The 11,554-nt window shown below is 40.6% G+C and overlaps 1 protein-coding gene across 1 annotated transcript; it reads left to right on the forward strand.

The window, feature by feature from the left end:
• The first annotated feature begins 2,509 nt into the window (after positions 1 to 2,509).
• On the forward strand, positions 2,510 to 3,573 carry LOC132007043 (thymosin beta-15A-like). Its single transcript, XM_059385201.1, has 2 exons — positions 2,510 to 2,609; positions 3,536 to 3,573. The coding sequence occupies exons 1-2, from the start codon at positions 2,510 to 2,512 to the stop codon at positions 3,571 to 3,573; spliced, it is 138 nt and encodes a 45-aa protein (XP_059241184.1).
• The last annotated feature ends 7,981 nt before the right edge of the window (positions 3,574 to 11,554 follow it).

Raw genomic sequence — 11,554 nt, forward strand, 5'->3', positions numbered from 1 at the left:
TAGAGAAAGGTGGGGAGGGTCTGAGAAATCCTTGTGAAGAGACTGGGTGCTGAGCCATATGGCAAATATGGGATACAGGCTAAAGACATCATCCTATCTTCATCTTACCTTAATGTTTGAAGGTTCTGGGTGAATATCCAGAAAGTGACCTGGAACTTTTGGCCTTTTCAAGTAACTACTGGATCCTCACTTTCCTCGCCCAACATGGACACTGGGTGGTGCTGCTGTCCAAAATTTCTTCTCTATCATGGATGTTATTACCTCCATATATAGATTACAGGTATTTAGGTAGTCTCCTGTGGGCCAAGCAAAGTGCTAGGGATTGGGGAGATTAAGATGATCCTCCAGTAGATCCTCCCGTGATTACCCTACTGACAACTACCATGTTCAGTGTCTGAGAAAATTGAAAGTGTGACTTTTACATAGGACAGTACCACTATTGCAGAAATGTTCTGCAGTGGGGGTGAATGACTCCGAACTGCTCACCCTCTCAAGGAGCTCCCCTCCTCCTTGACCTGGCCAAGGATTAGAACAGATGCCACTGAACATTGTTTGGTTATCATGGTGTACTTAGGTGCTGTGGCTATAAAAAGCCAGTTCCAGATGTTGGAAGATAACTGGGAAAGAAAGAAGTCTTTGTTTATATTCAGGCTCCAATTATACTGGAAGAGTGAGTGAACTTGGGAAGGAGGGAAGTGGATCCTTAGCAAGAAAATAGTGGGAGAGAAGGGGGAGGCAGGCAGACGATCACTCCGCGAATCAGAGAAGGCTTGGGCAGTGTCTGGGGAGGTTGCTCAGGTATGACGTCATCAAGACACTGAAGTAGGGGAGAGGTCCTGAGAAGAGGGGAGACAGTGGACTTCAGCCTACAAGACGAAAGCCCGGGGGTTGGCGGGTGAGAGGGGACGGAGAAAAAAAAGGCCTGGGATCTTTCAGCCAATCAGAGGTGGCTGGGGCGGGGTCCGGGGCGGGGTCTGCTTCGCGATTTATAACTGCAGGGTGCCACGCGGGAAGGTTTAACCTCTTCCAGAGTGTGGAGCGGCGTTGGTCCAGCCGTCGTCCTTTCAACCGTCTTCAAGCCATCAGGAGAGGACCTGCCGTCCCGGCGGAGCCAGAAGACTATGGGGACAGGAGGGCGCAGCAGCTGCGGGGCGGAGTGGGTCGGTATCTCAGGAACTGGTGGAGCGGGGTTGGGACTGGCGGTTTCTAACCGCACCTCCTAGAGAGTCCGCGCCTTTGTCTGCGGCGCTGCCTTGTGTGCGTTGCCGAATCCTCCCCTGGTGGGTCCTTAGAATGACCCCCTCAGAGTGGCCTGTCCGCAGTGGCTGCACGCCCGAGGCTAAGTGGACGAGGAGTTTGGTTGCTGCCAGGTTTGGGCCCTCTGGAGCTGGCACTTCCCACTCTCCCTTCCTGTGGCCAAAAGGTGGGCTGTGCGCCCAGCAAAGATGATGGTTATTTTAAAATGTAAGCAAACTGCTCCAGACAAACATACCCATGTGCCCAGCCTTTTATGATATTTGTTGGTCCCTGTATCCCTACCTTGGAAATTGGCTTCTGATCCCTCATCAGAGGAGGGTCATAGCTTGACCTCGATGGAAGGGAGGCATAATCAGGATTTCTGGCTGCTTGGTGGTCTCTCCATTCTACTCTGGGCACTAGACCTCTTTTAATCCCTACCAGGGTGGGGCCAGGCATGCGCCTGAGAGCACTGTTCTCCTATCTCTGGGGTCACCTATTGTCCCTTCTTGACAAATCCAGAATGCTCACAGGGCACCCCATCTCCTAACTTTTCCTTTTGCAGAGAAAATATTGTGAAATAAAAAATCAGCTGTTTATCCCGTTCTGCTGATCTGATCCTTATTAGCTGTGTCTTCTTACAGCATTTGCAAACCAGTGCCATAAGGAGCTGGTATGAGACATGTAATTAGTTATGATCAGATTAAATCCCTTCCTTCTCTTATTGTGGCTATTTAATCAACCGTCTTTGGGCAGATAAAATGGAAAGAAACTAGTACAACTTTTTAACCATGCATTTTGGTGTGCTGCTCATATCCCCCAGGAGAAGTGCCCCCCCAACAGTAATTGACTAGAAAGTGAAGATGCTCAAAAAGTGCTATCTCCTGTGTCAAATTCATCAGCTGGTTAAACCCAGTCCTTATTTTTTCTTCTGTCTCTATCTGCCCATGTGTTTCTATCACCTTCATTTTACCTTTGCTCTGATTTTAAGAGCAAGACATAGTCACTCCAGTTATTAGAGCATCTGGTTTCTGGTACATCCTGATTCGGTGGCATTTACTACTTATCAGAAATAGGGTAATGACATGGAACAAAAAGTATTCTAATAAAAACGTTTCTAGATCTGCTGCTTGTTTCCTGTAGAAAATCAGCAAGTAAAATACACATTAATACTAAATGTGAGAATTTTGGCTGTAACTCTTTAGTCTGACAATAGTTCTACCAGATAGATTTGTTAAATGTTTTTTTTTTTTCAGCCTTTCTGTTAGTCAAGATGAGTGATAAGCCAGATTTGTCTGAAGTGGAGAAGTTCGACAGATCAAAATTGAAGAAAACTAATACTAAAGAAAAAAATACTCTTTCCTCAAAGGAAAGTAAGTCATAGGAGCTTTCTTGTTGAGACAAACAATGGTGAAAGTTGATAGATTCAGTAAATAAACTCCTCTTGTAAATTTTGCCACAAAGTAAGCAATAATTAAAATACCAATGTATTTAATGCATTATCTAAAAATATCAAGTATTTGCTTCTTACCTGGCTTATATGAATGGTTTTCACAAAATAAACCCTAGTAATAATGGGAGAATTTTTTAAAAAGTGGTTTTTTTGGCTGTTGAAAAAATTACTAAAAGCCACATTAAAACCAATCTTGGGATATTGTACTCAGTATTATAAACATCTTAGTTTTGTCCAATTTTTGGTTATTTGCCACTTTTATACACCTAACAATTTGGGTCTGTGATCTTCTCCCTAAAGAACTATGTAAATTTTGTGCTTGGCCTTCTCTACCTGATGACAAGATGAGGTGAAAGAGCCACTTTAGCTCTTGGGTATACTCTGGTCTCCCAGGGATCAAGGGATCAGTTTTGCCCTCTTGATTTACAGTCTGCTGGAGAAACTCCAAACCAATGGGTACATTTTTTCATGTCAGCATTATTTGAAAGTTCCAAAGTTAGTAAAAATTGCCTGAAATGGTATATCTTTCTAATTGTATAGGGATAGATAAATCAGAAGAAAATGCTTCAGTTTCTCTTCATTCTTAAAATAATACATGGAAAAAATGGCAGTATCATAGATTTACCTCTTAAATGGGAAAAAAACATGTAGTTGATGTAGATTCTAATGAATATTCAGGTAGTATACACACACACACACACACACACACACACACACACACACACACACCTGTAAGCAGGTATGGCAAACTTTAGTGACTTGCAAAAGTGCTTTTGGGGAAGAAACTGAACTTAATCTTAGGAAAATACCTTCTTAATGATTTTTAAAAATGTTTTTTTCCCCCAGCTATCCAGCAGGAGAAAGAGTGTGTTCAATCTTTGTAAGATGGGAATCTCCTCCCAAGAGCAGTTTTCAGCAATGCTTGAGTGTCACGGTTTTGGGCTTGTTTTTTGTTTTTTGTTTGTAAACCTATGAGCTTGTAGAGGTTTTAGGCACCTTCTGATACTTCACACTCATACTCCCTGGCTAAGATGTCAGGAGTAGCCAATGTTCCCTTATATTCATTTTTAAACCTCCATTGGTGCATAAACTCCAGCTGGCAAATGTCCATAATCTCACCATTGATGACCTTTGTGTGTGAAGTCCTTCTACCCACTAGAGGATAAGCTACTTTTCACCTTCTACAATGGGTGTCTCCATTGCTCCATAATCTTCATGAAGGAGCATGGGTTTGCAGCTTTTATAATTTGTTTTAATTTCTAATGTTGCAATAAAATAACAAATAAAATCAATATGTTAAGGCTCCTGTGGTTTGTTCCTGGTGGTCTTCTAAGGAATGAATGTACCAAGGGTACTCTTTCCAGCCAAACAAAATGGCTGTAGGAAAGACATTTTGGCAGATTATTCACATGGAATAGGCTCTCCACTGTCCAGGTGCAGTGGGTCCTGACTAAGTGATGCTAGGTGCTTTTTCCTTAGAGTTAGAAGAGGTCATGACTGGCCTCCTTATCTCAGAAATGAAGAAATGAAAACATCTGAAGTGATGATCTAAAGTGAATAAGAGCTGGAATTCTATCTAAGCTCTGTTGCTTTCTCAAATATGCTTTTAAATTTAGTGGAAGGAGATGTCCAAGGCTGGTGACAGATGCAGAAGGGTATTGGAGGCATATGCTAGCACACACTCTGCTAAGCACAGCACATCTTACTATTGAGCAGAAACTCAGATATCTAATACCTGCTGATGACCCACAGCATTGAACATCTCGTCTCCTTGTCCTGAACAAAGTTCACTATATTTTAAAATTTATGATAGAGAGAGGTAGTGAGAGAGGAAAAACAAGCACGGGGGAGTTGGAAAGAGAGATGCAGGCTCCCTGCTGAGCAGAGAGCCCCATATGGGGCTCCATCCCAGGACACTGAGATCATGACCTGAGCCAAAGGTAGATGCTTAACCACTAAGCCACCCAGGTGCCCCCAAAATTCACTATCTTAATGAGCCAAGTATTTGGTATTCATGGTGAGCATAAGTGTTATGGACTGAATAGTTCTCCCCTACCTCCAAAAAAATTCATATGTTGAAGAGCTAACCACCAATGTGACTGAATCTGGGGATAGGGTATTTAGGAGGTAATTAGGGTTAATTGAGGTCCTAAGGGTGGGGCCCTAGTCTGCTAGAACAGTGGCCTTAAAAGAAGAGGAAGAATCACCAGAGATCTCTCTCCCTGCCATATGAGGACACAAGGGGATGACCATCTGCAAGACAGGATGAGAGTTCTCAGCAGAAACTGATCCTGCAGGACCTTGTTCTGGGACTTCTATCCTCTAGAACTATGAGAAAATAAATTTCTATTGTTTAAGCCACCCAGTCTATAGTATTATGTTATGACAACTCAAACTGACTAATACAATAAGGAATACATATAAATCGGCAAGCTCTGATACCTACCCTTAAAAAATTCTTTCATCACTTAAAATTTTTAAGAACTAATCACCTATAATCCCACCAATTAGAAGTATCAACATTTGATTGTATGAGAATCCATACTGGTCTATTAACATTCATATATTTTCCTACAAAAAGCAATTATGCTATCTGTACCTATTTGCAACCTCAAGTATTCTCTTACCATTCCTTCTAAGGGCTAATATCCTTAAATAATCACTGGGTTTCCGGGAAGTGGATGCTGTTTTCAATAACATAAACTTCAGTAAGTGAAACAGTAGTTGGGTTAACTCTGATTAAATGTCAGTTAAGTAACCCAGTCACAAGGTTTAGCATAGCCAGAGATCTGAGAGTTTGAAGTAACCACAGTAGTCATCAATACCTTACCTCTTGCTTGAAGTAATTATCTGGCAGAGTCACTCACCTTGCTCTGACAGGCTGCTTATACTGTGCCCAAACCTGCCTTCCTATAGCTTCTATCCAATAATCCTAGGACTTCGTGCTGGAGATCCAAAAAATGTAGTTGTTCGTTCTCAAATATTTGAAGTCAGCTGTTGTATGCCTGCCTCTGTACCTCTAAGGCTTCTCCTGATGACATTTTCCTTATCCTTTGACTCTAGCTTACATGAATGGGGAACATCATGGTTGCTGATGTGCTCAAGTTTGCTCATGATCAGAACACTTTGCATCCTGATTTTGTTACCCAATACACTTGCTCTCCTTTCAACATTGCTATTTGCAAATTTGAGAAACGTACTGTACATCCATGATAGATTCAGCAACCTATGCATTTGCATATAATTTAGGCTGCATTTGCACAAGACTAGGATTATTTCAAAGGGCCTGACAGAAAGAATGAACATTGTCGGTGACCTGGGATTGTATAAGAACGCATTGTTCAGTTAATTATTTAATAATAGTTTCATTAACATTGATTCTATCCTGAGCAGTGTAAGTGTTAGGCTGAGATGAGAGGTACATGGTGGCAGGTGAAAGATGTAGCTGCTGAGTACTCATACAGATATGAGATGGGAAAAACAATTGCTCACCTAGAGTAGTTTTATTCAGCATTTCTTTTCTTTTCTTTTCTTTGTTTAAGTAGGCTCCATACACATTGTGGAGCCCAAAGCAGTGCCTAAACTCAGAATCCTGAGATCAAGATCCGAACTGAGATCAAGACAGAGCCACCCAAGGGCCCCTCAGTATTTCTTAAGTATATATTGTGGGGCAACCCTTCTACTTAATAGAGTCACTTGCCTAAAAAGAGCCACAGTTTTCCCTTAATAAACCCACTAATAGTAGGGATTGAGATTTAGGGCCCTGAACAAACAAGGGAGGAAAAATATATAACACACCTATTTTTTTCCTCAGTCTCTAAGGGTGAACACCCAGGAACATTTACTGGTTCATATTCATACTTATCACCTGCTCCCACTGTGTGTGGTTTAGGGTCTACAGGTCTTTCATTGGCTGAACCAGTGGAAGGTGGGCTTGGGCTACTCTGATTGGGTGTTCCTATCATCCCATTAGGTGTAACTGCAGGTTCTGAATCTTTGCATTTTAAAAAACAAAAGAATTTCTTAAAAAAAAAAAAAAGCATAGACCAGGAAACAATAGAATTGGATAAATCTGAGTTAAACTAGTTACTTCAGTTCTAGGAAACTTGAAAAAAACACTATTTTATGAGCTTCCTGATTTAGCTATTTCTGTACTGTGTTTGGATGCTCGGTTATTTATTTAAATCTACTCTACAGTGGGGGTAGTGTTGAAAAATATACGTATGGGGTATTTTGTTTTATGAATAATGCTTCCTCCAGTTTGATGCTTATAATTTACTATTTACAGCAACAAAACTGTTTCTCTTATTTAAAAAGTCTTTTCTGCAATGTGACACCAAATTTATCAATAATAAATTTATTTATTAATTTAATAAACTATTAAATTATCACAAATAATTATTAGTTATTAATTTATTTATTACTTATTGATAATATTTGAAGTAGAAGTGGGACATCTCAGAAATTTGTTTAGCATACGTTCTTCAATAGGCATTGCCATCATATTATATTTTCTTGAAATAAGAAGGAGGGTTTTTTCTTCATTATCTAGAACTATTTTATTAGCAGTAGAATTACTTGATCCTTGAAGGTTTGACAAGAAACACCCTTACAAGACAGACCATTTGGGACATTAGCTCATTGATGACTCTATTTCTTTAATTCTTGGTTTGGTTCGATTTCTATAACTGGTTTGGTTTTATAATTCTCTTGGTTCAAATTTTAAACTGTTTTGCATTCATACATGTAGAAATGTGTTTTTCTGTGTCACCAAAAATTCCCAAAGGGTTGGGTTTTTAATTTTAAAATATTTTCCATTATATTGATAACTTCTCTCCTTAAGGAGGTTTCTTAGAGAATTAGGTTAATACATATTTTTCATACAATAGCTCTTATATATATATTGATCAATATTAACATTTAAGAATTTTTAGGATCCAAATATTGATAAGAAAATTTTAAATGTGGTACCTGTTTAAGGATTTGAAACTGTCCCTGTAATCATTTCTGTATATGTTCTGATTTTGGAGATGGTGGTTTTTCCATTTCTTTCCCAAATCATGGAGAGTTCTTATCAGAACTAAAGACACTGGTTAGTAAGAGGAGTCCCTTGATTGTTCCCACTCTGATAACTATGTCATAGGGTTTCTGCTCAAGCCATAGTGGCCACCGAGCAGATTATGAATTAGAGGTGAAATGGCCAATTTTTGGCAAGTCATAGTGCTGGTGGTATAACTTTGGTTAGGAAGTTTTGACTCTCTCAAGGGATTAAAGTTGACGTTCCACAATATAGGTGATTTGAGTGATATATGTTTTAAAAGATTTATTTATTTAAGAAAAGAAGAGAGCACATGCAGGAGGGAGCAGCAGAGGGAGAGAAAGAGAAAAAATCTCAAGCAGACACCCTGCTGAGGGGGAGCTCCACAAGGGGTTAGATTTCACCACCATGAGATCATGACCCAAGTAGAAATCAAGAGTCAGACACTGAACCAACTGGGCTAACCAGGTAACTCTGAGTGATATTTTTAAAAAGTTCTTATTATGTGCATCTGTCAGCTGCTATTCTCAGAGGACTTAGAGCTCTGATTTCCTGCATTGCATTTTGTCCAATCAGCTTTGGAGGTTGCCCATGACGTCAGGAAATGCAGCGACTATAAATGGCCCAGCACCCCTCACTAGCCGCCATTCTCCTTCCTTCTGAGGTGTTGGGAAGGCAAAGTCCACATGGCTCAGCCTGGCTGTGAGACCTCCTCTGACAAAACCTGGGCACTGAGGAGCCCACGGAAGCGGACCTGAAGAGCCCGAAGCAGGAGCAGCCAAGGCGCAGTGGCCACCACCACCACCGCTGCTGCTCCCACAACAGTTTCACCACGTACTTCCCCAGGGTTCTGAAGCAGGTTCACAAGGGCCTGAGCCTCCCATAGAAGGCTGTGAACGTCATGGATTCATTCAAGGACATCTTCGAGTGCGTTGCCAACAAGGCTTCTAGCCTGGCCCACTCCAACAAGCGCACCACCAACACCTCCAGGGAGATAAAGACAGCTGCCTGCCTGCTGCTGCCCAGGGAGATTGGCAAGTTCACCATGTCTGAGGCCAGCAAGGCCATCATCAGGTACACCTCCCACCAATGAGCTGCCTGAGGACCGCCTTACCACCTTGCAAACCTCCCACCAATGAGCTGCCTGAGGACGGCCTTACCACCTTGCAAACCAAAGACTCTTTTCAGAGCCACCTCACTTAGCACAAAAGGACCTGTAGCTCTAAAAAGTGAGACAAACTCTGTAGTTTTTCTTCTTGGGGCATTCTGCAGATATTTAAAGTATTTTTTCTCCCTCTGCCACTCCCCCTGCTTCTCTCTCTCTCTCTCCCTGTCAAATAAATAAATAAAATCTAAAAAGAAAAAAAGGGGGGGGAGGCATGTAGGTGGCTCAGTCAGTTGAGCATCCGCCTTCCCTTCAGGTAATGATCCCAAGGTCCTGGGATTCGGTCCCATATAGGGCTCCTTGCTCAGTGGGAAGCCTGCTCGTGCTCTCTCTTATTATCTCTATTTCTCTCTGTGTGTCAAATAAATAAATAAAATATTTTTTAAAAAGGAAAGAAGACCAAAATTGTTATTCTGAACACATAGATATAAACAAAATCTTAACACCACCTTTGGTGATGAAATGCTACTATCATTCTTATTAAAGTCAGAAAGTAACAAGAAAGATTTTTAAGCATTACAGTCAAAAAGTATTTGTGCATATTTGGAAATTAAATTTTAAAAATATTTAAACACTAAGAAAAGAGCCTAAATAAGTTGAGTTGATCTGATTGCTCTGCAAACGAGTAAATATTTAGAACAGCTTTATCTTGGGAAAATTCGCACTCTGAAAAATAAGCATGACACAACTAATAAATCGTTGAACACTATCTTAAAAGCTAATGGTGTACTATACGTTGGCTAAGTGAACATAACTTTTTTTTTTTAATCTAAAAACTAAAAAATAAACATGAACCTTAGTAGACTCTAAGCAAATGCAACCTGAAGTCAGGCATAGTTTCTTACTCATAGACATATTTATAGTGTTGATGGAATCGACCTACAGTAGATACCAAGAATTTTGTTGAGTGAATGAATGAGCCATATTTTCAATGTTTAGGTAGTAGGAATGTTGGGGTTGGGTGGGACAAGATTAGGAATATGGCTAATTTAATGTGACTCTGTGCTCTCTGGACCTGAATTTCTTCTGTAATAAATTAGTTATAATACCATTGTCCTAAAAACCAAATAAGATAGTACCTGTAGGCAGAGGCAGGCAGAGAGAGAGGAGGAAGCAGGCTCCCCACCGAGCAGAGAGCCCAATACAGGTCTTGATCCCAGGGCCCTGATATCATGACCTGAGTCAAAGGCAGAGGCCCAACCCACTGAGCCACACAGGTGCCCCCAATTTTGGTTTTCTAAGCCATCTCAGGTAACTTATTAGATATCAAACGTGTCCTTTCAGTAGCTTTAGCTGCCATTGAGAACACTATTTTCTTGGTTTATTTAAGTAAATTATAGATTTTTCAATATTAAAATTTCCTTAAATTTGTGGAAGCGAACCCCCACATTGGAAGCACTTGAAAGAAGTGTGTACCAGGAGATCCTTTTTTGTTTTTTCAAAATCCTGTGAGTTTACGAAATACGAGTAAGCTCGATTGAAGTTTCTTTTATTGGCAGTCTACTGATGTTAAATCAAGGTCACCCTACATTCCTTCTTCCTCTCATTATGCATGCTCTAGAATTTTCATTTTTGCCAAATGTCCTGTAGTTGAAGGACTACAGGCTCCACTTCATTTCAAAAGTTGTTTGTTTTTAGATTTTTTTCTCACTTTACATTCTCGTCATATTTTAAAATTAACACAAAAATTACTTTACAGGGGCACCTGGGTGTCTCAGTGGGTTAAGCCTCTGCCTTCAGCTCAGGTCATGATCCTAGGGTCCTGGGATCAAGCCCGGCATAGGGCTCTCTGCTCAGTGGGGAGCCTGCTTCCCGCCCCTCCGCCTGCTGCTCTGTCTACTGTGATCTCTCTCTGTCCAATTAATAAATAAAATCTTTAAAAAACTACTTTATAAACTCTTTAACTGATCTTCATGTTATTCTTATTAGAACTGTTTAATACAGTTATTTTTGGGTTTTATTTTCCCTCGGTTGATACTTCTGCATTGAGGTCTTCCTGAAACCTAATCTAAAGTACTACTCTCTCCCTCATCATGTATGTGTGTGTGTGTGTGTGTGTGTGTGTGTGTATACATATATATAAATTAGGATTGTTATATTATATGTAATATACATATATATTAGACATATTTACTTACTTCATTCTCCATGGAATTATTTGTTCACAATCTGTTTCCTTTTTTCCTTACTTATTATCTTTGAATCACGCCAGGAATGGGAACTTCCTGAGAAGAGAGACCTTGTCTCATTTGCTGTCATATATCAGCAGTGAGAGCCATGTATGGCACCGGTAGGGACTCAATATTTGCTGAATAAATATGTGAAGATGGATGAGAGCAGAGGTTCTAGAGTCCCGGAAGAGGCAGTGATGGGTTGGGAAAGAAAAGCCAGACTGCGGTGGGTTGAGGAGTGAGTGGTAGATGAGGAATGGAGATAGAAATAGGGTACTCTTTCAAGGAAAGGGGATACTGGTCTGTGAGTAGGAAGAGACTGTTATGGATCACAGTAGTTGTGTGTGTGTGTGTGTGTGTGTGTGTGTGTGTCTGTTTTATTTTTAGGATTGAGAGAGATATGACAATGTCTAGAGGAACTCAGTAATAGTGCCTGGATCTCAGTTAATGGTATGGCTGTTATAGTACCATCATCATCACCATACCTCCAC

Source organism: Mustela nigripes, chromosome X, assembly GCF_022355385.1.
Source record: "Mustela nigripes isolate SB6536 chromosome X, MUSNIG.SB6536, whole genome shotgun sequence".
In the NCBI taxonomy this organism is placed as follows: Eukaryota; Metazoa; Chordata; class Mammalia; order Carnivora; family Mustelidae; genus Mustela; species Mustela nigripes.

Coding starts and splice junctions, on each gene's coding strand:
- LOC132007043 (XM_059385201.1), top strand. CDS start 2,510: ATGAGTGATAAGCCAGATTTGTCTGAAGTGGAGAAGTTCGACAGATCA. Junction 2,610..3,535: donor TACTCTTTCCTCAAAGGAAA/GTAAGTCATAGG, acceptor TTTTTCCCCCAG/CTATCCAGCAGGAGAAAGAG.